Source organism: Musca autumnalis, unplaced genomic scaffold (genome assembly GCF_047663935.1).
Source record: "Musca autumnalis isolate F117 unplaced genomic scaffold, ASM4766393v1 scaffold_1, whole genome shotgun sequence".
Taxonomy (NCBI): Eukaryota; Metazoa; Arthropoda; class Insecta; order Diptera; family Muscidae; genus Musca; species Musca autumnalis.
In genome coordinates this window covers 333,844,468-333,871,349 of record NW_027411644.1, presented here as the reverse complement: position 1 = coordinate 333,871,349, position 26,882 = coordinate 333,844,468, and the positions used below count along the sequence as shown (strand labels likewise).

General features: G+C 32.8%; 1 protein-coding gene across 23 annotated transcripts in view; it reads right to left on the bottom strand.

Annotated features, from left to right (window-relative positions):
* The window catches only part of CASK (peripheral plasma membrane protein CASK), a 194,445-nt gene that overhangs the window by 24,200 nt on the left and 143,363 nt on the right, over nt 1-26,882 (bottom strand). For 14 of the 23 annotated variants that reach the window (XM_073963058.1, XM_073963063.1, XM_073963064.1 and 11 more), the window contains 4 exons: nt 5,247-5,432; nt 3,836-4,000; nt 3,687-3,755; nt 1,699-1,728 (listed from right to left, as the gene is read on the bottom strand). In XM_073963058.1, the coding sequence (XP_073819159.1) occupies nt 1,699-1,728; nt 3,687-3,755; nt 3,836-4,000; nt 5,247-5,432 (450 nt within the window). The remainder of the gene's footprint in view (nt 1-1,698; nt 1,729-3,686; nt 3,756-3,835; nt 4,001-5,246; nt 5,433-26,882) is intronic. The other 9 variants (XM_073963067.1, XM_073963061.1, XM_073963066.1 and 6 more) reach the window with 1 other exon arrangement.

Here is a 26,882-nt window from a genome sequence, read left to right as displayed (position 1 = left end):
TAAATCGCGATTTAAGTTGACATTTTTAGGGGTGGTGTAGGTTTTCACGATTTTGCTTAAAAACCGCAAGTCCTATCAAAATGGGACTAAAGAAAATGTTGTAGGTATGAAAATTCTCTACAAGATTGACATTTATGGTATTCTCGTCGGTTTTACCGTTTTTGAGATATAGAAGTTCAAATTGGGACAATTCAAATTCAATTCAATTCTGTATAGCCCCCTTATAAAACAATGTCATGATTGCAAATTCCCAACTTAAACTTATATATCTAAAAAAATGTTACAACTTAGGATAAGTTAGTTAAGCCAGTCTTGTAGAGAATTTTCACAGCTTTAAGATTTTCTCAGGTCCCATATCGATAAGACTTACCGTATTCAAGCAAAATCGCGAAACCCTAACAAAAAAAAACTAAAAATGTAAACTGAGCTTCTTTATCTCAAAAATGGTACAAGCTGGGAACAAATGATAAACGTCAATCCTCTAGAGAAATTTCACAGCTACAACATTTTCTTTAGCTCCATTTAGACTGGACTTGCGGTTTCCAAGTAAAATCACGAAAACCAAACAAACACCTAAAAATGTGAATTTTGACCGCGATTTTTTTAAAAATCCCTACAGCGATTTTTTCTTGTTTTTGGATTTTTCTCATCTATTAACACTGCTGTTTCAGAATTCACAAAAACTTTCCCTGTGTAAGCGGTTTTCATCAAAAGTTAGTTAAGACGCACCCTTCATGACATTGTTTTATAAAGGGGCTATACAGAATTGAATTGAATTTGAATTGTCCCAATTTGAACTTCTATATCTCAAAAACGGTATAACCGACGAGAATACCATAAATGTCAATCTTGTAGAGAATTTTCATACCTACAACATTTTCTTTAGTCCCATTTTGATAGGACTTGCAGTTCTTAAGCAAAATCGTGAAAACCTAAACCACCCCTAAAAATGTCAATTTAAATCGCGATTTATTTAAAAAGCGCTCCGGCGATTTTTTTTGTTTTTTGATTTTTCTCATCTATAAACCTTGTAGTTTCAGAATCCGCAAAAACTTCCGAGGTGTAAGCACCTTCCATTTAAAATTGTTTCAAGAGCACCGTGTACACGGTGTACTTGATAAAAACGAGATATGTTCAGAATTATAAAAATTGAAACAGGAATTGAATGTGTCGACAATCTCATATATCCCATCTATCGAGTAATGAGGCTTTCCTACTAGAAATACATTTTAGTCGCAATTGGTTTTAGGGTTTCGTGGGAATTTCAAATTAGTTGACCAGTGATGCCTTATGAAATGATTTAAACGGACAAATTTTAATTTGAAGTCTCTGTAAATATTTCAATAAAATTCGCAAGTAAACTTCGCAGTGCGAAATATTAGAGTCGTTTTTAGAATACTTTGCGCAAAACTCTTTTATCATTCGTATATTGCAAAGCAAGAAGAAAACTTTTCTTTAACACAAACCACATTTATTCATTCTGGCATTTGAAACATAAAATGTATGGCAATTCAGAAACGAAATACATTTAATTCGACGAATCAACGCTTCTCTTCAATTCCGAACAAAAACAAAATAAATATAATATTTGTATACACATCAAATTCAAAACAAAAAGACAAGGTGAATGGGAAAATTACAATACTCTCGGATAAAGAAGCGTTTCACAATATGAGAGAGATGAAATAGTCTACTTACTAGAACTGGAGCTGGTCTTATCCTGAAAAGCTGCAGGAAGTTGATGATAGTTGAGATCGAAGTAGTTTTCATGGTTTAAGATTTTTTCAGTCGTTTATGGGGAAATTCATTAATTTTCGCATAAACGTTTAGTCATTTGTTGTTGAAGTGTCAGTTGTTGTTATCGCAGCGGGAAAAATGAAATTGTATGTTAATGAAAAACAAACGACTAAAATATGGACTAATTACACGAACAACATACGAAAAAACCCTTATGAAGGAACATCAATAAACTCAAGAAGTAAAAACAAATAAACCTTCAACTATTAAAGCGACTAAACTTTACATTGAAAAGAAAACAAATAAAAAGTAAACACAAAACACATGCAAGACGACGGCACCCATTTGACCAACACGTAAATGGGAGTGCTGTTTGCAAAATAAATAGGGTGAAAATAAAAATTTAGCCTTATAAATTGTTATTATACGCCTGTTCGTTCTATCAAGCCTTTATGACAAACTTAAAAATAATTCCAGAAGGGACTAGGTCGAACTTAGTGTGATTCCCCTTATAGAAACGATTTACAAACTTGATAAACCGATATAATGACACAAATAATGGGGGTTCATAAAACTGTTGTTGGGATGAGTAGTTTCCATATGGTGTTCAAGAATATGATGTCAAGGCTTCCTTGTGAAAACATGTAATACAATGCAGTCTAATTTTAAAATTTTCTTTCGCAATATTCATTTGTCAAATCAAGAATGGAATTCATGCGTATAAATCTATAAAAATACATTATCTGAAACGTTACTCTAGCGATGACTCCACTAGACTACACTACATTGTGTTTTTCACTGTTTTATTCATGTGTTTTGTGTATATTCACAAAACACAATTAACGAACGTAATTTCAAATATTTTTCGCCCATAGCCGCTTTGTGTAATGGATAAACCATTTCCCCTTAATTTCAATGAGTGACTAAAATTGTACCGCGTTATAAATACTTCTAAAAATTTGCCTAATGTATATCGAGTGCAATGCCGCTGAATGATTTTCGGGAACATCTTCGTGCCTACGATTTATAACACGAATAATATTATATTAGTTTAAAAATAAGACAGTGAAAATTTAAAAGCTGCACACCTCATGCATGACCTACAATTAAGCTTTGGCATTAACGAGAACTGAATTTTTGCAAAATAAAAAAATTTAATAAAGCGTAAGACACAGTGACCCAAGAAACCATTTGTACACATCCAATAATTTTTGGATAAAAGTGAATATTAAGTATTTTAGTTGATCTGCACTAATGTATTTTTATCAACTGAATACGAATATAGTTACAAAATATCATTTTATACATCTTATGTACTGTCCTATCCTGAATGGGTCGAAAGTTTTGATCTAATCTGATGTAATTATATTTAATACTAGGTGGCGTATACTAGTCCTGTCATTACAACACAGACAAACAAGTCCACAACAGAAACAATGTAGTGGTTTAAGGGGAATGAATAATCTGGACTTGGTAGAAGGCATCTGCTTTTGCCAAACTTTTAACCAATTACATTTAATCGTTCATAGAGACTACAACTAAGCCCTGGAGACCTAATCTGTGTGTTGAATATTCCTAAAATGCGCCTTTTAGTGCTAAGTACAATAAAGAGGTCATGCCTCTTTATTCCCATCCAAAAGTATGTGAGCCTATTCGGGAGCGAGCAAAAATGTTGGTCAAATTAACATTTAATTTGCAGCTAAAATTAAAGGCCCCCATTTTTGTGTTTATTTAAAAACTCAAGGGATGCACGAATAAGTTTTGGTTCACTGTAACTGAAACTATTAAATCATAATTTCACAAGACAAACATAAAAACATCGCTCACATTAGGAACAAAAAAAAAAAAAAAATAAAGGTAAAATAAATAGAAATATAACAGCAACTAGCAAACATAATACGATTGTTTGTATTGTTGTTGTTGTTGTTGTCGTTGCCAATTTTAATTACCTCGCATGGTGGAGGAGCACTTCTATAAGAAGGAACTATTTTGAAGGTAACGGAACCACGTGCCTCACGCTGCAAAAGAAGAAGAATATTTTGTAATATTTAAGGTTCATCGGATTTGATAACTGCAAAAACGGTTGTTTGAAACTTACCAACATTCGTTGCAATTGCCCTACGGATTGGTTCTGCACTGACTGCCCATTGATTTCACGAATCTCATCTCCCACGTGCAGTGTTGCCTGTCGGTGTATCATCCCACCGTGCATGATACGCGCGACCAGACAACGACCATCTTCGGTCATTTTTAACGTGATGCCCTACAACAGACAAAGAGGGATGATAGGTTTATGTATAAAAAAGCACTAAATCACAAAAAAGATAAATGAGAAAGGATTCTAATTATTGCTTTAAGCAAAATATTGACATTTTTGAACGGTAACCGAGCTAAACCCGTCAACCGAATCAATTGACTGGGTTTGACATGCAAAATTCGACTAAGTAAAAAACGCGCGTTATCTGTTGAATGTAACTGTAAATCATAAAATAAAAATAGCTGGCTTTTTTTGAATACACTATGCAACACAAAAATTATTAACCATATTCGGACACCGCAACGAGATAGAAGATCAAAAAAGAGAAGACATGTGTCTCGCCGAGGCTTTGATGTCAAAAGGGGTCATTTTGTCAGGACAATATCTTCCAAACCGTTAGGAAATTCGCAAAGATGTAGCTTATTTCAAAAAGAACAAAAATTATGAACACAAAAAAATCCATCAAACTTCATTTTCTAGATCATAATCGTCAAGATGTAATTTCTTTTACATTTTTCTCCGGTTTTGGTCTACAGATATTAAACCGATCAAATTTGAAGCAAACGACCTTTAAGAAACTTTCGCAGACAATTCGTATTTTCCAGAAAGTTGTTTACTGAATCGTTGCTACATTATTGTAGTTTATTGTTTTTTTTTTTGAATATTGAACGGTTTAGTATCTGTGGACCAGAACCAGAGAAAACAGGATAAAAATTTCGTTTGTTTTGCCATTTTGACCTTTAAGAATTGTTTCTACAGAGTTCGTATGTTCATGAAAGTTCATTATTGAGATTCAATGTACATTTTTGTAGTTGGTTGTTTGCTTAAATTTTGGTGGGTTTAAAAGAAATTTGACCTTGCAAATGATGTTTGATGGATCTGAAAGTAAATCAAATTTCTTAGCGGTTAGGAAGATATGATCCTGACAAAATTATGTTTTTTGACATCAAAGCCTCAAACCTTTGGAGGCCTATAACCGCGAAAGTTGATGAGATGGGGGAAAACGGCGAGACACGTATCATCTCTTTTTTGGTCTTTTGGACACACTGCGGTGTCAGAATATGGTTAATAAAACTTAACTCAACAAATTACACACAGTGATATCAATATATGTTTTGAAGTAAAATGTTTAAGTTTTTAAAGGTCTTCCATTTTGATTCGGTCGGATGTCGCTAAAGCGTTGTCTTATTTCAGCATTAGTTGTTTCTGTAAATAGTAATATAGCTTTAACAGAATAAATTGAAAAACTCACCATGGGCTCATCAGTATTCTTTTGGAACTGTACCAATCGCACTCGAGTTACATGCTGCAATTCTCCAGCATCCGTATTATCCAAGTCTTCGCCATTGCAATAAAGCGGCATGGGAGGAGGTGTTACACGCAATGCTTCCTCCCCATAAACATCGCGAGCCACAACGTCATGAGTGTGCAACAAAGCCTAAACAGGAGAAATAAAATTGTTTAGTTTTAATATATGAAGTTAAAAGTAGATTCATTTACTTTAGATATCGACAAACATGACTATTCTTATATCCAGAGTTCTTATATACAGTGCTGCTCAAAACATTTGCAACTCAGATGCCTATGTCACATTCAATCTATTTTTAGGTACATTTTGAGTTTTGAAATATATTTGTTTTTGTTATTTGATTCAGGATTTAAAAATGATTATTCAGTTATGATTCAGGATTTAAAAATGATTATTCAGTTATGAACACATATGTTTCAAAAATGTGTGAAATATAGGAGAATCAGATTGCTTTTTATCAAAAGAGGGGGGCAAAAAGCTTTCATGAGGAGTACATTTTATCCCACCTACATATGTTTACTTTTGACAGACAAGCATGCCGAAAACAAGACATGTCTAATTTTTTAAGAAAAACTTAAATTATGACCAGGAATTTATATCAAAGCTTTGCTAGAAAGGTAATTTTTGAAAATTGTGGATTCAACGAAGTCCAGAAATAAACATAGGAGCAGCACAATATCTAAAGCAGAGCTGGATACCGCGTAAAAAGAACTAAAATAGCCATAAGATGAGAAGGAGGTGTAAGGACAACAAACAATATCACCTGCAGGGGATGATCAAATAATTATGCGAATTTTTAAGCAGATCTTTCAGAAGTCATCAACAGATGTTAAAATAAGACTTGACACCGATAAACCTATACAAACCCCTTCGATACATACCAGGAATACCGGTATACCAAAATAGGCAAATTTTGGGAAAACAGTAATTTTCAGGAAAAATTGAATTTTTCATAGAAATTTTGCAAAAAATGTGTGGTATTGTTTTTGGAGTATTTTTCGTCTATTTAAATCAATATTGAAGTTACAAGACTTAAAAAAAATTTACATGATCACCTGGTTGAACGATAATAGAATTTGTCCCCTTGTACAAAAAATTTGATCTAAAATGGAGAGAAATGGTACTGGATGAATAAGGTCGAGATATTTATCAGATCTAATAACTAACCGGACAGATAACATGTCAAAATCCCACCATGTACAAACCAGAAATGTCGTATAGCAGGGTGCTTTGGCATTACGTCGCCTCTAAACATATATACATATAAACGGTGAGAAGACCAAGTTGATGGTGTCGACGCGCAATGCGTCCATTGAGTTCGGACCAACTGTGGAAGTTGGTTTCTATAATTTTGAGGTAGTAAAAGACTTCGTCTACCTCGGCACCTCCGTAGACACAACAAACGACATCAGTTGTGAAATAAAAAGAAGAAATGTTTTGGCCAACATATGCTACTTTGGTTTAAGTAAGCAGTTTAAAAACAAAGCCACATCTCGTCAAACAAAAATGACGCTGTACAAAACACTGATACTACCCGTGCTGATGTATGGCTCCGAAGCCTGGGTACTTGCGCAAGCAGACATGACAGTGCTTGGTGTGTTTGAGAGAAAAATTCTTCGAAAGATCTACGGACCAATCTGCGTTGACGGTGAATATCGACGTCGCATAAACCACGAGCTGTATCTGCTATACAACCAGGACGTTTTTCTCGAATTTGTACATTTAATTGATCCTAAAGGTTGCAATAGTACTCTGAATTTATTGTTTTACCCTTTTGCAGATAGTCAATCAATAAAATACCTTTGAAGTCCCAAAAAACGGTTGCCATAACCTTACCAGCCGATTGAATTGTTTTTGCCTTCTTTGGGGCACTTCCTCCAGCTTCAGTCCATTGTTTGGATTGTTCTTTTGTCTCTGGAGTATAGTGGTGGATCCATGTCTCATCAACAGTTATGAAACGACGCTTAAAATTCTTATGCGTTTTTGATCGACTGTTAACAAATGCGGCACCCATCTTGCAGAAAGCTTTTTCATCTGTAGTTCTTCATGCAAAATTAAATGGACTCGATCATTTGAGATGCCCATGATATTAGCAATTTCACGCACTTTTATTCGTCGATCATTTAATACCATATCATGCACTTTGGCTACAATTTTTGTTGTTGTTGCTGTTTTTGGACGTCCACTAAGTGGTTCATCTTCAATGCTTGTACGACCACATTTAAATTCAGCAACTCAATTTTTTACTGTTGCATATGAAGGAGCACTTTCACCTAACACATTCACCATATCATTATGAATTTCTTGTCCCGATAAACCTTTTTTATGTAAATATTTAATGACAGCACGCATTTCTAATTTTTCCATTGTAAAAAATTGCGGATGCGTCTTTTTTTGAACACCTGTTTCTATATGAAGGAGTTTTCTGTTTATACCGCGCTTTTTGTGCTAGGCTAAGAAGTTTCCGAACTGCCCTCGTAAAAAATTATAAACTGAGGAAATACTAAAAAGTAAATAAGAATATAAAAGTTATTAAGTAGAAATTAAGAAATTAAAAAAAAACTAATTTCAAGCAAAAAATGATAGCATGCTACTTTTGGTAAGAAACTACTTTAATCTTTCCAAAATTCCTATTTCCTAATTTAAAAAAAAAAAATGCCAGAAACATCAATATATGAATTAACACATAAACTTAGTGCCATGAGTACGAGTGCAACTTCAAAATTTTCTTCCACTCAGAGGAATAAAATCAAAGCTATAGTGCAGAATTTTTCAAATTAGACTCAGGTTTGGATGAGGATTGCGATCATCCAATAGGTGTTGTAAAATTTGAGGAACTGGAAAAAATTCAAGATATCGTTAATAACATAAGAGCATTTTCAGGGAAACCTTGTGAGTTTGTGTCTTGGAGAAAATCCGTTGAAATGGTATTAGACCTTTTCAAAGAACTCAAGGGAGCAAGTAAATAGTATGCTATTTTGCATACAATTAAAACAAAAATAGTAGGAGAGGCAGATACAGCACTTGATTCCTACAGAACCCCTTTAGATTGGCCTCGAATTAGTAAATGCCTTATTAATATTATCAAGCCGTATATCAGCATCTATCATTAATTCTGGACAAGATTGCTTGTCTAGATTTAGACGATAGTAGTATGTTGGCCATGACTAACGCCTATCGAGATAAGACTCTTGATACATTCAAAAGGGGCTTAAGAGGGGATCTTCCGAGACTTTAAAGCGTTAGTGAACCATCTTCATTGCCTCAAGCGCTACATATATGCCTTAAACTAGATGGAAAATGTAAGAAAAAATACTGCAGGAACATTTGCAAATTTTTATCCACAGTTAGCTCATATAGGTAGACCTGCAGGACCACCACTACCTCCACGACCTCCAAGACCAATACAACAGTCATTTAATGCTCAAATACCATATCAACAATTTTCCAAAAAGTCAACAGACTTTTCAACGATCTGAACCCATGGACATAAATCATTCCATGCAAACAAGACAAATAAACTACGCCAATAGGCCTTCTTTAAATCCTGCGAACAAAAGACCTGCAGCAGTATCATTCCAAATTCCAGCAAAGGTTCAAAGAAATTTTCATAGTAATACAGGAGAAGAAAGGACCGAACATATACATAGATGAAAGAAGGGAATCCTGCGTCCCAGAAGGCAATGAAAATTATGAATTAGAGCTTGGAAATTATTCTCAAGCTATTGAAAATGAATTCGTTGAAGATAATGCTAGCAATCAATATGGAATCGGAGTACCGGATAATATCCTGGATGAATACTCCAATGAAGATTTTAATGCGGACCTTAATTTTTTTGCATAAGGAGTTCCTCGTTGCCATATTACAAAATTAGAACGAGGAAAGGTAAAATGTTAAAAATTCTTTTGAACACAGGAAGTAATAAAAATTACATTAAACCCGAGTTAGTAGAGAATCCTATATGTAATCAAGGACATTTTACAGCAAATTCAGTTAGTGAAAATATAAAAATGACCCATCAGACTTTTCTAGATATTTTCGGACCAAAAATTAAGCCTGTTATTTACACATCTGAGAACTATTTTTGGGTAGAACATATTGGGATAGAATTAAGAACAGGACACCTAACTAAGGATCAATCAATAAACTTAGGTAAAGTTAAAAAAAGCATCCTAACTTATTTAGAGATCCTGATGAAAAATTAAGTTATACTACAAAAGTGGTTGCTGAAGTAAGAACGACTTCAGGTATGCCATTGTACACTAGAAATTATCCATACCCACTTTCCTTATGAGGAGTCGTTGACGAAGAAATAAAAAGGTTACTAAGGGATGAAATAATACAACCGAAGAAAGAGGATGCGTCTGGTCAAAAGAAATATAGGGTAGTAATAGATTATAGGAAGTTAAACGCTATCACAATTTCACACAAATATCCTATTGCCGAGATTACAGAAGATCTGTTTAATATTCCAAAGAACATAATACAATATTTTACGTGACTTTATACGGAAAATATGCTACGTTTAGATAGATAATATCATAATTTTCAGCAAAACCGAAGAGGATCATATTGAACACCTTGCAATAATCTTGGATACTATAGAGAAAGCGAACATGAAAGTTCAGCTAGACAAGTGTGAGTTCTTCAAAAAAGAACTAGAATTCTTTGGTTTTGTAGAATCCGTTGACGGAGTCAAGACAAACCCCAAAAAAAGTAGAAGCTATCATAAATGTCCCTTATCCTAATACATTGAAAGAGCTTCGCTCACTCCTGGGACTCTTTAATTATTACAGACGGTTTATAAAAGGTTCGCTGAAATAGGAAAACCTTTAACAAACTTGTTAAGGGGAAATAATGGAAGGGTTTCTAGAAATGAATCTAGTAAAATCAAAATATATCTGGAGGAGGAAGGAAAGAAAGCCATTGACTCAATAAAAAAATTCTCTAATATCTGAGGAAACATTAAAAATTCTTAAAATAATTTCTTAAAATATTATTGTATTAAATGAAAACATAAATAAACTATAAAAAAAAAACAATAATTATCCTCCCTCAAGAAAAAAAAGCGCATAAGCAAGATAGCTAATACTACACCACATTAGGCATAACCACAAAAAACAATTTTTTTTTCACCTTTAATGCAGAAATCGATATAATGTTTTTTCTTCCTCTTGAAAATTTTCTAAAAATGGACTCGATATAATGTTTTTTCTTCCTCTTGAAAATTTTCTAAAAATGGACTTACTTCACCGAATCGACCATAGAAACGCAGAACAATATTTTTTGGTAGTCCTAATGTATGATAAATTACAATGTCAGTTTCGTTGAAATGAAACCATTTTAATGAGATAAAGAAAAGTTGTCATTGGCTTACATACATTTGACCCATCACTCTATCCTAATAATTTGCACATACATATATAATAGGAATACTATTTCAATAAGTTGGACATACATACATATTAATTTACTATTCCTATGATAAACTTTTGCCATTCATTTGTGGACATGTACATGTCCATACATGTTCATTTGTATGTATGTATGTATGTATATGGTCGGAGTTTTTTTGAGGAATACATCAAGATTTAATTTAGCATAACAGCTGAGCTTCCTGAATCAGTATGTGAAGGTACAAGAAATTATTTACTGAAAGTTAGAAAATCACGTCATAATGTTTACCTTTCGTTTGATTTATTCCGAATACGAAAACTTTGTAGGAACAAATTGTTGTCGTAACATAACTGTACATCTATCTCCAACGTCACGATATGAAAGTGTATGATTACTGATGCCGACGAAACAAATCTGTCATAAATTTCTGAAATTAATTATTTAGGAAACGAATTATTTCCATCAGTGTTTCTAGAAGTTTTGGAAAAGTTTGTCAAGTATTTCAACATAACTTTTGCAAAAATGTACATAGGTTATCGTTGAATAGGGAATTGCTTCCTTTTATTGAATGAAACGTTAATAAACTGATTTGCAAAAGTTCTGCAAGAATGGCATCACCATCAGACGGCAAGTAGTAAGAAGCATACTTTAACGTTGAGAGTTACATATGTTATGCATTTAACAACGAACCTTATTATCAACGCTTTCTTTGTTTTCAAATCCAATTTAGACCAAAAAATTATATAAGATAACACATAAAAAATTGTTAGCAGAAAATACGGCAACTGGAATTTAAATTTATATTACGTAAGACCACCGATAAATGTTGCCAATATGTTGTTATCATTACAGAGAAGAGCGTTCTTGTTTTAGTTTGATCAGCAGAGATGGTCTGTTTGACGATTTTTTGGGTTTTCTGCGGTTGTAAAGTTGTAAACGTCGGAAAAAGTAAAAAGTCGTTTACGTCATAAACCTAAAAATGTCTATGTTCTCTATGTAATTTCTAATTTAAATTATTGTTGAACATTTATTACCTTTACTATATGGGTTATTTGGTGTTATATTTGCACATTTTAATTATGTTTTACACTTTTTATACCCTCAGCATTTATGCTAACGAGGGTATACATACACATATAATTTCATACGGGAAAAATGTGTCTCATTGAAATAATGGGTTTAGACCCAGAGTATGTTTGGACGAAATCCCTTTCAGACAATTTGGAGTTGATCCGTCACTCTGTCTGTCTGGCTGAAGCGTACGATAACTCTTGAACAAATCAACCATTTGGCTTTCGAAATATGTTGTCCATAATATTTACCATTTCTACTGGTACCTCCCACACAAAATTGTGGAAATGTTCAGTTCAGGACCACCTTTCGAATCGCTTTGTTGTAACAAACTGTATTCACTGTCCCCTATACGATGGTACAAGTTTCATCAGGAGCAAGTCCATACTTCCTGAGAAAATAGCCTGAAAGATGCAAAAAACTATCTGGCACCGAACGGATCTTCCGATTCGGTCCAAAATTTGGTCTTCGTAATATTTTGTCCAAACTTAGTTTAAGTTCGAAGATAAGCCAAGTCGGTCCACTCCTTCAGGTACCAGGATTTGTTCGAAGATCATTTGGACAATTATACCGATGCTACTCTTTTTGCTCCTTTTTATAGCGGTATTATGTTTTTCCTGGGTAAGACGTCCATGCTTCCTGACATACTGGCCCAAAACCTTTAAGTTATACGGTGACCAACTGAAATGACTCGTAAGACCTACTTCCTCCGCATTTTTAGCGAGCTTTATTGCATACGCCCAAAAGGGCCACAATATCTGAAACCTCCCTAATACTTAATTATTGGGGAAAAGGATTTTAGTTGATGAAGGTTTGAACTCGCACAGGTTGAGTGTATATCTCTGTCGGAAAAGCCGACTGATACTTTTTCACTTGTTAGTAAATATTTTGCTATTCAAGATTGTTTAGCATTTGTCAGTTGCAATTTATTGTAGTGGTTGTACAAACAATTGTACATTTATTTAATATGAAATTAAATTTGTAAAGTAATTCCCGCCCGTTGTTATAAATGTATTGTGTCAAATACATATTATACATATTAAATATTATAATTAACAAATATATATTCAATTATATTACAAGAATATTCAAAAAGTTTGAAATTTAACGATTCCAGTTTCGTTCAACTCCTTGAACGATACAGCCCAATTCAAACTCAATCTGTCATATCATGTGAACATTACATTACAGAAATATGAAATGTTAATATTTTTCTATTTCAAGGAATAAAAGACACTTTCAATGGAAGCAAAATCAATTAAATTAATATCTTTTAAATTTGATGTTCTTTTTGTTGAAATAAAATAAGATTTCAAGAAAATCTAAAATGTTATTGAATTGGATTAAAAACAAATATTGTTGAAATTATAAATGTTTAATTTTGTCGTAAACCTTTTTTTTGTATGTTTACGACGTCATATACGTCACAGTTTCCGACAGGCCATCTCTGTTGATCAGCAAAACGACGAACGCAAAAAATATAACTTCAGGAGTAAACACTATTTTAATATCACATGAATAGCACCCTCTACTAATTTCTTTCAAAACTCATTTTTTCCGAATTACACTGTGCAACACTAGAAATGCAAACAACTTCTAATGGGCATTTTTTAAAGTACATATTGAGACTACAAAAACCTTAATTGGGTTTTGTGTTCTTAGATCGGGTTTAGATTTTATGGCCTCATCTAAACCGACCTAAAATGAGCCTTTTTTCCTGTGATCGGACCTTTATCTCCGAAACTAATAAGAATTTTGCTTTGTAGTCTTCAGCAATATTGTAGCCCTAAAGTAGTAGAACTTATGTGTCAAACAGATGAACTAGGAAAAGCTGCATCTAGTGCATCAAACACAAATATAGAAAAGTTTACATAATTTCTGAAATTCTAATCAGTAACAACTAAACTGTTGCAAGTTGAAACAAATAACAATTCTAGAAATTTTCCAAATAATGCGACCATCAATTCTTCAAAACATTCTGAAACTCTAAAATTGTTATTTCACGTTGTTTAGGGGGTATTTCATAACATACCTTTTACAAAACTTATTTGGGGATTTCAATGTTGGGGATTTCAATGAATTATTGAAATAATTACCAAATTGTTGTTGAAAAATTTGCTATAAACAAACATTTTACAGCAATATAATGTTCTGAAGAGTTGTGTATTACATTCCAGAGAATATTTTCCCAAAAGGTAACATTAAGAAGAATTTATCTTTTTGGGAGATACGCTGTGAAATACAGTACACAAATTATAGAATTTTTGGATATGTTATAAAATTTGAGGCAATAAATGCAGTTTTTCGAGTTCACTATTCCTCCAAATATTTTCTTCTTGCTCTTATCTACAACTTTTCTGCAGATGTCAAATCAAGATTCGTATTGGTTTCAGAGATGCTGCCCCGATTTGTTTTAAAAATTCGATCTTTAACCATGTTTAGATGAGGCCATAAAAACCGAACCCGGTCTAAAACAATAAAACCCAAATATGGTTTTTGCCTATTGGTCCTCTACTTTCATAAAATTCTGGACAGAAGTTGTTTGCACGCGATTGGCTTAAAAATGTTGCACAGTGTTATATAATACGTTTTTTTGAACTTTTTTTATATGTTGTTTCATTTTTTTTTTCATTCTTAGTCATTCATTTGTATTCATAACCGATTTGATGACAACACCAAGCTAATAAATGCAGAAATCGGTCAGTCATGAGCAACTACAGCGATAGTTTGAGATCGAGAATCAACTAGTTATCTATGTATCGATTACGTAACAATTAGTAGTAGAAGTTATCGATAGAATATTCTAGATTGAGTTACGTTTGTAATACAAGCGCCTGCAAACAAAAGAGAAGTTGCCAGTTTAATAAGGCCAATGTTGCTGTGAACATCCCCTCAAGACTAAAGTGTTTTTATTCCTGGTGGTTATGCTGCATAAAACCAAAATACTTCCAATACAAAATAAAGTGAAAAATTCAAAAAATTTAAATTTAAATTGAACCTCCCTTAAAAACGTTGGCATACCTAAAGATCGTATAAAAATATCGATGCATGTTTCATAGCGTGATGAGTTTCTACATAAGGTTTCATGACTTTTATGGTATGTGGACATGTAGATCCATATTTTTTGTATATAAACAAAAAGAGAAAGTCAGGTAAACGATTTCGGAAAATATACATTTGGTCTATTCCAATTATAATATTGGTAAATCCGAAAGAGAAATCTTTAAAGTCACCTTTCGTAAGCTGAGAAGTGTATACAACATCGTATACCGCACCGAGAAAGAAGCCAGGCAGGCCCCAAATAATAACCACACGAATTGACAGGATAATGATTAAATAAATTGGCGAAAGAGTCCAAAGCTGCACCAGAAATTTGCTTTTTTCATTAAAAATGATTTTGAAGTAAGTGAGTCACATGGAAAAGTCAGAAAAGTACTACATAATAACAAGCACTCATCACTACTTACTAGGTAAAAACCATTGCCCTCCCAGCACAATATATAGAAACTATCCAGACTTGTTACAAACAACTTTTCACGCCATCTTTAGTATCGCGATGACGTTATATTTTCTGATGAGACTAAAATGATGCTGTACTATCACGATGGGTCTCAAAAAGTATTGCGAAATATGACATTCCGAAACTCATTTATTAAATTCAGATACGTTTACAAGCTGTTTTTGATGCCAAAGGTGGGCATACGAAATATTAGAACCAACTTTTCGAAAACTACCGTGAATGACTGTGAATTTTGCAATTCTTTAGTTGACAGTGCAAAAAATGAGTTGTTCTCATTTTTGTTAATTTTAAAGAAATGTTTAGTGAAATTTAGCTATTTTTTATTTTATTATATTAATAAACATCTGTAAGAATTATACTGTTAACAAAAATATTAAAAATTATATTTATTAATACCAATAAAATGATCTTTTATTTTAAATTTTGTAATAATTTTGGTTTTGCAATAATTAAGTTGACTGACTGTATATAATTGAAAATAAAGTTTAGAGCCACATGAGATAACCAAACAGACATAACATTTCTTTCTCACTAATTTTCTTTAATTCTGAGAATAATAAAAATGTCGTCGTCGCTTTTATTCAAAAATAGACTTTTTTAACAAAAAATACAATTTTTTCAAAGTTGTTTGTGCACGACACGATATTTGAATGGAATAAACGTTATTTTAGCTATTAGTAAGCTGTATTTAAAATATTTTTTGAGAATATTTTTTTCATTTCATACCTTTTGTTCAAAAAAATATTTTTTTAATCGATTTGTTCGTGAACTTTTATATATGTACATATTTTTTTAGAATTTTCAGTGCAACCCTGTCAAGAGGATGCTTTCAATTTTGAAACAGCTTGTGTTTGAATTGTTGCTCTACGAGTATTCCGGACGCGCAACTAGATTTGTCTAACGGCTTATTATGTGATTGCAGTACCAGCGATTTGGCATTTTTAATGTGTAGTCTTCATAGGATAGCAGCAATCTGCGCTCAAAATCAACTTAAATTCCTGTTTTTTGGATTCAAAATTTGCAACCATCATTCAATTGCCGTGGAAACCAGAGTAAAATTATTTTTTTGGCGTTCTGGATCTAAAAAGCCGCGGGGCGTCCCTTTCGATCAACTAGATCGGCGGTTACGATACCCCTCAAATTTCGAAAATTTGCAAAACATGTATTTCAAAACATCGGATGTGTCATTCAACTTAAATAAAAAAACGATACGCCTGTTTAAAATGTGCGAAAACAGATTTTTAAAAATTATCGGTAATCCAGAGATTTCCACGGTTCTTTATGGATCGCACTGAAACGGCATTGAATGATATATTTTTTAATGGCGAAAATGTAAATGTACTTCATGGAAATCATGGAAATTTTACTGTTTCTTGTCAAAGAGGCACATTAGGGTTATGACTTTTTGACATTTTTTCTCAAAAATGATTTCCTGTAGTAGGGACGAATGAAATTTTGCCTAATAATCACTACGCTATCGTTTATTCCATTGAAATATAAAAAAAAAGTTCACGCACAAATCGATTTCAAAAATATAATTTTTTGAAAAAATGTATGAAATGAAAAAAAAAAAATTCAAAAATAATTTTTTGTTGCACGAATGAATAAATATAATAGCCCATTTAGATATGACTTCATTAGCCGGATTTAGCACATTATCAGGTTTTATTTGCTAAATCCAGCCAAAATCTACCAGATTTCCCATACAAAAATAAATCCTCCTATTGAGTGGATTTGTTTTAAATCTGGCATAAATCCTCGTATACAACTCTTTTTTTGCAACATGTTGCTGGAAAATACACAAGCTGGCACAAGAAACAAGGTAGATGCATCGGTGAATTGCTACACTAAAAATAATTTAAAATGTAAAAATTTGTAAACAATGCGGAAAAATTAAATTTGTTTTGATGTACAACCAAGATTAATATTTATGATGTCTAAAAGATAAAATAATTCGTTTATTTATTTTAGATGGGCAAACTGCGATAAAATAATTGTTTATTCGCTCTTTAGTTAGCATTAGTAGCATAATGTGCTAACATTTTCAGTATTAAACAATAAATATTTAATTTGACGTATGTTTTTTGAGACGAATTCAATTTACAAAAAAATCTTTTGATGTTTCAAATGCAATCAGGTGAGCCGATGCATCTACCTTGGTAATTGTGCTATGAACAGAAATCAGCTGACTGCAATTTAAATCCTCCAAAATGTATATCTAAATGCAATGAGATTTGTACTGGATTTATTAAATCCAGTGGAGGATTTATGGCTAGTCTAAATGAGCTATAAGCCTACTAATAACTATAATAATGTTTATTTCATTCAAATATTGAAAAAGGCCATGCACAAACCACTTTGAAAAAATTTTAAATTTTTTGTTTTTTCTTAAAAAATTATATCTTTAAATAAAAGCGTTTACGACATTTTTACGATTCTCAGAATTGAAGTAAATTAGTGAGAAATAAATGTTATATTAGTTTAATTATCTCATTTGACTCTAAAGTTTAATTTCAATTGTATATCCGCTTACAGTGACTCAAAAAAATTGTCCATAATTTTGATAAATTCAAATTTTAAAATCATTTTGTGCGTGAGGTTTTTTCACCGAATCACGTTATATTTATGATTTTATGTAATCTTATGGCAAAACTCATAACGCTATGATACAGGGATATGAGGTTGTAAAAAAGTCATAACCCTAGTGCACATAGTGGTCGACAAATAGAATTTCACAAAGTGTATATCAAATAAAAGGGATTGATTCGCTGTTTTGCAAAATCAGATGTGCATCATGTCATTTCCACTATTACGGTTTCAATGCGTTTCAAGAATTGTAATATTTATTTAAATTGTATGCCACACTAGGAAGTCCTTGTAATTTAATATAATGATCTAATATTTTTTGTCAATAGGTAAACGGAATATCTTCATTATTGCACTAACAAGAGAAAGAACTCTAATATGTTTTCTTCTATGTTATCTAATATTATAAAAGAGGATAAACGGCTAAAGCTAGAATCTTGAAATTTTGGTTGAGGGTCACTCTTGGGTTGGGCTGGGTTTTTGGAAATTCGAACTAGAAGAGTACGAAAAGTCCTAAAAGGTATTTGGCGCACCGCTAGAGTTAGAGTTCTGAAATTTGGAACGAGGGTCACTGATGGAATGAATATAGGATAAACGTACCAAACGGTTTTCAAAAATTCGAAATGCAAGTGTACGAAAAGTACTAAAATGTACTAAACTTGGTACCATTTGGTATTATCTGAACGGATAGAGCTAGAAGCTTGAAATTTGGAATGAGAATCAAGGTTGAGAAATTGGGTTGATATAAGGAGATGGTTTTGGAAATGTGTACTCATTTGTGCGAAAAGTACTGAATGGTACTAAATTTGGTACAATTTGGATTTGGGCTAACGGATAGAGTTGGAATCCTGAAATTTGGAATTAGGATCACTGTAGGAACGCAGGAATGAGATATGTAGGTAGTTTTGGAGATTCGTACTTATGTGTACGAAAAGTACTAAATGGTACTAAATTTGGTACAATAGGGATTTGGGTGAACGGATAGAGCTGGAATCCTGAAATTCGTAATTGCGATTACTGTGGAAGTGTAGGATTGAGGATGTTTTGGAAATTCGTACTTATGTGTACGAACAGTACTAAATGGTACTAAATTTAGTACAATTTGGATTTGGGTGAAAGGATAGAGCTTGATTCCCCAAACTTGGACTGAGGGTCACTGATGAAGTGTACAAAATATGTACCAAAGGGATTTGGAAACTATAAGTGTACGAAAAATAATAAATGGTACTAAATTTAGTACAATTTGGATTTGGGTGAACGGATAGAGTTTGAATCCTGAAATTTGGAATTGATATTACTGTTGGAGTGTAGGACTAATGTAGTTTTGGAAATTCATACATAGCGTGCAAAAAGTACTAAATTCTACTAAATTTAATACAATGGGGATTTGGGTGAACATATAGAGCTGGAATCCTGAAATGTGGAACTAAGATTTCTGTTGGAGTGTAGGATTGAGGTAGTTTTGGAAATTCGTACTTATGCGAACGAAAAGTTCAAAATGGTACTAAATTTGGTACAATGGATTGAGGAAGGAAAATTCGTAGTTATGGGCACGAAAGTTCTAAATTGTTCTAAATTTTGTACAGTCCTGAAATTCGAAATTAAGATTACTGTTAAAGATAAGGATTGAGGTAGTTTTCGAAAATCTTACTTATGGGTACGATTTGGAATTGGACGAACGGATACGGGTGGAATCTTGAGATTTGGAATTACGATTACTGTTATTATTTTGTATTAATGTCAGTGTAGGGTTGAGATATGTCGTCGAAATACGTACCATAAGTATACGAAAAGTACTTAATGGTACTCAATTTGTTGTTTGGTGTAAGGACAGTGCTGGAATCTGTATTTTTTTGAATTTAGGGTGAGTATTGGTGTGCAACGTTGGTCTCGCTGTTAATATGTAGGGGTGACATACGGCTGATCTTTTTTAAAATCGAACTAAAGGGGTACAAATAGTACTAAAATAAAAATAAATATTGATTAAAATTGGTATTAGTGCAACAACATTTTCAGTGTTCGCCATTTCCATATTATATTTTATTTATTTGTTTTTTATATCCTTTCCACATACCAAATAGCGGGCAATTTGCTAGTATATATAAAAGATCTTAGTGATGAGTGAGTGAGTGACTGACAGATCATCGCCCAGACGAAACGGCTGAAGCTTGGAATTTTGAGCGTGGGTTGTTGTTGGTGTATAGGGGTGAGATAAGGCTGGATTTTTGGAAATTCGAACTGGAAGGGTACGAAAAGTACTAAAAGGTACTAAATATAGAATTCTGAAATTTGGAATGGGGGTCACTGATGGAGAGTTAGAAAGATGTACCAAAAGGATTTAGGAAATTCGACCTATATGTGTACGAAAAGTACTAAAAGTTACTAAATTTAGTACCAATTGTATATGTGTACTAGCAAAATGCCCGCTACTCCGTATGCGGGAAAGGAATAATATATGTACAAATAAACAATATTTAATATGAAAATCGTGGATACCGAAATTTAGTTCGAATTTCTAAAAAAGGATCTTATCGCACCCCTACACATCAACAGAGTATGTTTGAAGAAGTAGCTTTCGGAATTTGTTATATCAAAATGGAGAAAATCGATATTCAAAAAATGTTACAGTATGCGCTCACTTTGACAGACCTTTTTGTTCTCTTGTAAAACAATAGTCGCATAGATCGCCGTTTTCAAATGTACTTTCTAAAACGTTCAGAATAAAAAATAAGCAATTTTGTTCAACGTATCTTTGATTTTTGATTTCTGTGCATTATTAAGAAACCGCCTTAACATAACAGCAATAGTACATTATTCAGTACAATTTTCAAAATCCATGGTATTACATGTACAAACATTTCATATATTTTAAAGGCGGATTTTCGTAATATTCTGTTCCAATCTCTTCAGTGATCCAAATGACAAAATCCATTTATCGGTTCACACAATACCAGTGCTTCAATATTTGGAATTATTTAATACTTCTAGTACACTTTTTGTACTACCACCTCTAACAGTGAACCTGATAAATATAAAAAAATCAGAATTCTACTTCTATTCCTTATTCCCATACCAAATTTATTGCACCTTCGTACTCTTCGCACACTAATTGTATAATTCCAGCTTCACCCAACACCAAATTTAGTACCATTTTGTACTTTTCGTATTTAAAACTCAAACTTAATAATTCAATCATTAGCGATCTCAATGCCTAATTTCAGAATTTGTATGCATTTCAAAAACTCGTTATCTAAAAGCCAACATAGATCCTAATACAAAAATTCGAAATTACAGCTATATCACTTTAATCAAACGAATTTCACAATGCAGCATCAAACGAATTTCACAATTTCACAAACGAATTTACGCAATAATAATGTCTCAATCCTCCACGCAACAGTAATCATCCATTCACCCAAATCCAAATCGTAACGAATTTAGTACTTTTCGTACACATATGTACAAATTTCCGAAATCTGGATCAATCCTCAACGCAACAATAATAATAATTCCAAATTTCACGATTCCAGCTCTATATATTCACCAAAATCCAAATTGTACCAAATTTAGTACAATTTAGTACTTTCCGTACGCAATAAGTACGAATTCCCAAAACTACCTCAATCCTTATTCCAAATTTCTTAATTTCAGAATTCCTTCTCTATCCGTTCAATCAAATCCAAATAGTACCAAATTTAGTATATTTTTAGTACGAATTTCTACTAATACCTCCATTCCTCAATCCTCCACTCCAACAGTAATCTTCATTCCAAATTTCAGGATTCCACCACTATCCATTCACACAAATCCAAATTATACCAAATTTAGTACCATTTAGTACTTCTCGTACACATAAATACGAAATTAAAAAAACTATCTCAATTATACAGTCCTTGAGTAATCTTAATTCTAAATTTCAGGATCCGAGCTCTATACGTTCACCCAAAACCAAGTCGTACCAAATTAGTACGATTTAGAACTATTCGCAACGCAATAAGTACAAATTTCCAAAACTACCTCAATCCTATACTCCAACAGTAAGCTTGTTTCCAAATTTCAGAATTCCATCTCTATCCGTTCAATCATATCCAAATAGTACAAAAGTACATTTTAAGTACGAATTTTCAAAAATTCCCCCATATCTCAATCCTACACTTCGTCAGTAATATTTATTCCAAATGTGATGATTCCAACTACATCCGTATTTTAGGTTTACAACTCTATCCGTTCACCCAAATCTAAATTGTACCAAATTTAGTACCATTTAGTACTTTTCGTACACATAAGTACAAATTGACAAAACTACCCTCATATCTTAATCTTACAAGTCAACAGTAATCCTTATTCAAAATTTCATATTTCAAGCTCTATGCGTACACCCAAATCCAAATTGTACCAAATTTAGTACCATTTAGTACTTTTCGTACACATAAGTACGAATTTCCAAAACCACCCTCATATCTCAATCCTACATTTCAACAGTAATCTTAATTGCAATTTTCAAATTGTTCCAAATTTAGTACCATTAGTACTTTTCGTACACATAAGTACGACTTTCCAAAACCATTTCCTTACATCAAAACTACTTCCCAACCTTGATACCCATACCAAATTCCAAGATTCTAGCTATAGCCTTTCAAAATATACAATTGGTACTAAATTTAACAACTTTTAGTACTTATCTCACCCCTACACACCAACAACAACCCACACTCAAAATTTCAAGTTTCTACACGCAGAAACATTTATGTTGTAAATATTTTTGGATCCAAAAAAAATATATGTTTGGGACCGGTTGCAAACAAATATATGTTTGGGTCCAAACAAATATATGTTTGCAACATTTTGTAACATATCTCAATTTGATATGTTTGGGGTCAATTTGATATTGTTTGGAGGGTGGTAAGAGGATGTTTGTCAACGAGAGTAATAACAGTGCTCTCGCGGCTGCGGAATGCTGTTTTATAATAAAGAGTTGTGTGTATTGTATAATAGAAGACGTAGAAGCGAAGAAGGGGGCTTTGGTGCTTTGATGGCGTGTATGCGTCAAACTCGTGTGTTTCTTGTTTTGTTGTTGTTAACCAAAGTAGCTGGCGAAGAGGATAAGAAGAAATGGTATGAATTATTTTTTTTTCTTTCTTCAGTGTTTTAGTATCCGACGTAGTGTCAAGACGGTAAAGTGAGTGAATAAATCAGTGTTTTGTGTTTTCTTAAATAAATGGTGCTTTTTAGTAAATTAAATGCCCAATACATTTTATAATTGAATCGGAAAGTTGAATGGAATTATTTTATTGGACAAGGAAGAAATCGCATTTAATATTGGTAATTACATACATACTTATGTATATTTGAAATATGGCATATCCATATTTATTTATTACATAATCATTTGACTCCAGATGCCGATTCCCCACTGTTGATTTCAACTATGAGGAAAATTTGTTTTATTTCACAACTAAGGAGAAGCGTTCAACTACGTTACTATACATTTTTTTATACCCTACATCACTATGTGGTAAGGGGTATTATGTGTTAGTGCATTTGTATGTAACATACAAAAGGAAGCGATATAGACCCATAGTTCCTTCTAGGGATATACATAGAATCACTTTCTGAGTCGATTTATGCATGTCCGTCCGTCCGTCCGTTCGCAACATACAGGTCGCATTTGTTGACCGATTTCGCTGAAAATTGGGGAATACGATTTTTTTAGCCGTCGGAAGATCAAGTTCGAAGATGGGCTATATTGGTCCAAGTTTTGATATAGCCCCCATATATATGTTTTCTGTAACACACACGCTATATATGTCCGATTTTGATGAAATTTGGAATGTGTGACTGAATTTGGTCTAAAAATAAATGTGCCAAATTATATCGAAATCGGTTCAGATTTGGATATAGCTCCCATATATATGTTCGCCCGATTTTTACAACAATGACATGTTCTGAAGAGTTGTGTATTACATTCCAGGGAATATTTTTCCAAAAAAAATATTCAGAAAAAATTAACGGTGGAGATACGGTGCCAAATGTATAAAAATTGTGGAATTTTTGCATATATTTTGAAATTTGAGGCAATAAATTAAGTTCTTCGCGTTCATTATTTTTTCAAATATTTTATTCTTGTCCTTATCTACAAATTTGCTTCGGAGGTCAGAAGAAGATTCGCATTGGTTTCAGAGATATAGCCCCGAATTTCTTTAAAAACTCAATATTTAACCGCGTTTAGATGGGGCCATAAAATTAGAGGTGGATCTGACACAATAAAATCAAACCAGGGTTTCTTGTTGTTTGGGTCTGTACTTTCAAAAAATCTTCAGTTAGAATTGTTTGCACAAGATCACCTTAAAAATGTTGCACAGTGTAATACTAAATATTGAAGCACTGGTATTGAGGGAACCGATAAATGAATTACAATGTTATTTAAATATTTGACTTGAAAAATACACATTTTGCTTCAGAAACCGACCATTGAATGTTGTTTTCTATAATTGAGTCGCTCAGAGCCAAAACGGCCCAAACCACATGTTCAAAAAAAACGAACTGACTATAAAAATATAACCTGAATCGTTTGAAATAAAAACTAAAAAAAACTCCATATTGCATTGTTTTAGCGTGAGTTTTATAATGCAATAGGGAGTTTTTTTAGTATTTCAAAATGTTCAGGTTAGATATTTATAGTCAGTTGATATTTTGGACATGTGGGTTAGGACGTTTTGGCGCCTCATTTAATACGTTATACCTTTTTGTAAAGTCTAATGCCTTGTTCAGACTGACGGTGTTTCGCTCTCTATTCGTTGTTCGACCCCAAATTACGATGTAGTTATTTCATTTCCCATACAAAATATTGAGAACGAACAACGATTTGTGTACATTGTTCAATTTAAATTACTCTCAGAACGACGATAAAATATGTCCCATCTCTAACAAATGAGAGAATTTATCGAAATAAATTAATTATGACAGGAAAAATACAAAATTTAAAAATTTATTAAAAACTCAGACATTTTTAGAAAAACTGCAAAATATGAATGAAAAGTAAACAGTTTAACGACTAGTATATATTCAAATCATAGGAAATTGTGTCTTCTCTTTCATTACACTTGCATTTTTTGTCCATCGTTTCAAATTCGCGTACAAATTTAGAAACAAAAACCAAATGCCTGCTGGAAAGTCTGTATACCAAAAAGTTATTTTGGCAGGTCTCTCACTCGTTAATTTTTAAAATAGAAAAATTTGAAAATATACTGAAAACACCAAAATTTTGAGAAAAAATAGAAAACATGAATGAAACTAATATAATTTAATATTAAATAGATGTCTGAAAATAGGACAAATATTTTTTCAGTTCATATAAATTATCTTTACTCGTCTTTTGGTTGAAATTTTCTTTAAAATCAGTAAACAAAAACTATGAAAATATGAATCATGTTGCTATGAATTGTGTACCATGTCGTATGAACGGGTTAATTCGTGTACGTAATTATGAGAACAAACGACGTTATTCAAATGCTGGTATGAACATGGCATTAGGGTTATTTTTTCTTCAATAATAACACTGTGCTACAAAAGTGGACTAAAAAATATTCAAGCGTTCTGATGCAAAAATTCGTGTTGGAGTCCATGGATAACGACAATATCTATGGTTCCTTTGGGTCACTTCGTTTTTTTGTGTTATAGTGAAAACGTGGTTTCTAAAATTTTCAAAATAAATAAACACCTACTAATAGTTTTCCATTAAAATAATGAAACAGCAAAATGTGCTATGCTCTAAATCATACAATACCACGCACCAAATTAAACTGTCAGCAGCAGTTAAATGTATCCTTACAGAAAATCATGTCACGTTTTGCTCGAGTATATTTTGCACATTTTGGGCTTATTCTAAGGTCAGACTTCAAATACTTCACGATGCAAAACTGAATGATTTTTGTAATTGAAGGCATACCATTGCTGACGATTACTGTCAACATTGGCTTCATCATAAATAATGTCACAATCCATCACGGTGTGGATGGAAGTGACACTAGGAAGAAGTGAGTATAACATTTATCAAATCAAAAACCAAATGAAAAGGTTCTGTCATTGGCATGCTACTTAAACCTGACACTTTTTTCTAATGGCCGCACATTTTCTTTGATTTTTCGGTCGTTTTGTTTCCGTAACATCACTTAAAAACAAGAAAGATAACAAATGTCATTACAACAAACCCTAACGTTCCGTTTCACTTACATAGGCACCATCTATTTGTTATAGAATATAATGTGAATATTTTTCCTTCATGCTTTGTACTTTTATCATTAGAAAACCATTCGTTATTTCTGTCAAGCCAATAAAACTCGTGCAAATTTTCCCTCGTTTTTCCGTAACAGGGGCAGGATGTTATTGTCCTTGAATATGAGATCCCATAGCATACACTTAAATTAAAATATGATGCAATCATTTATTTATATGGGAGACTAACTTTTAATCTCACGTTGGAAATATTAGTGTACATATATTCGAAAGACAATGCAATCGGGAGAGATAAGAAGAATAAACATCTTTTACATGGAGTTCTTATTAAATAACCGTTTGTATCAGGACTACATTACGTGGCGCCATTTGACATCTCCATTGGAAAGCTTGACGTACTCAGTACGGTTTGACGTGTTGCGTTGTTTACTGTCACTCGAAGAAAACAATTTGCAAAAAAATGGAATTTACGTAATAACATTTTTGTCCGACCATTTTTCACAACTTTAGACGTGGATTATCACAGCATCGATGAAATTAAAGCTTCGTTTTAATAGTAAAACTCGTAAAAGAGAGAACTGTTAAAAAATTGTTCTCACACAAAATTTTTTTGATATAGTTCGGGAGCAGAAAAATGGGAAATACGTCAACAAACTGGAACACATGTCAAAGTCGGCGGCAACCATGTTACTTATTTAAACTCGACCAAATTTGTGTTCTCGTTGGATCCCGTCTCGATGCTTCATAAAATGTGACGTATCATGGGGAA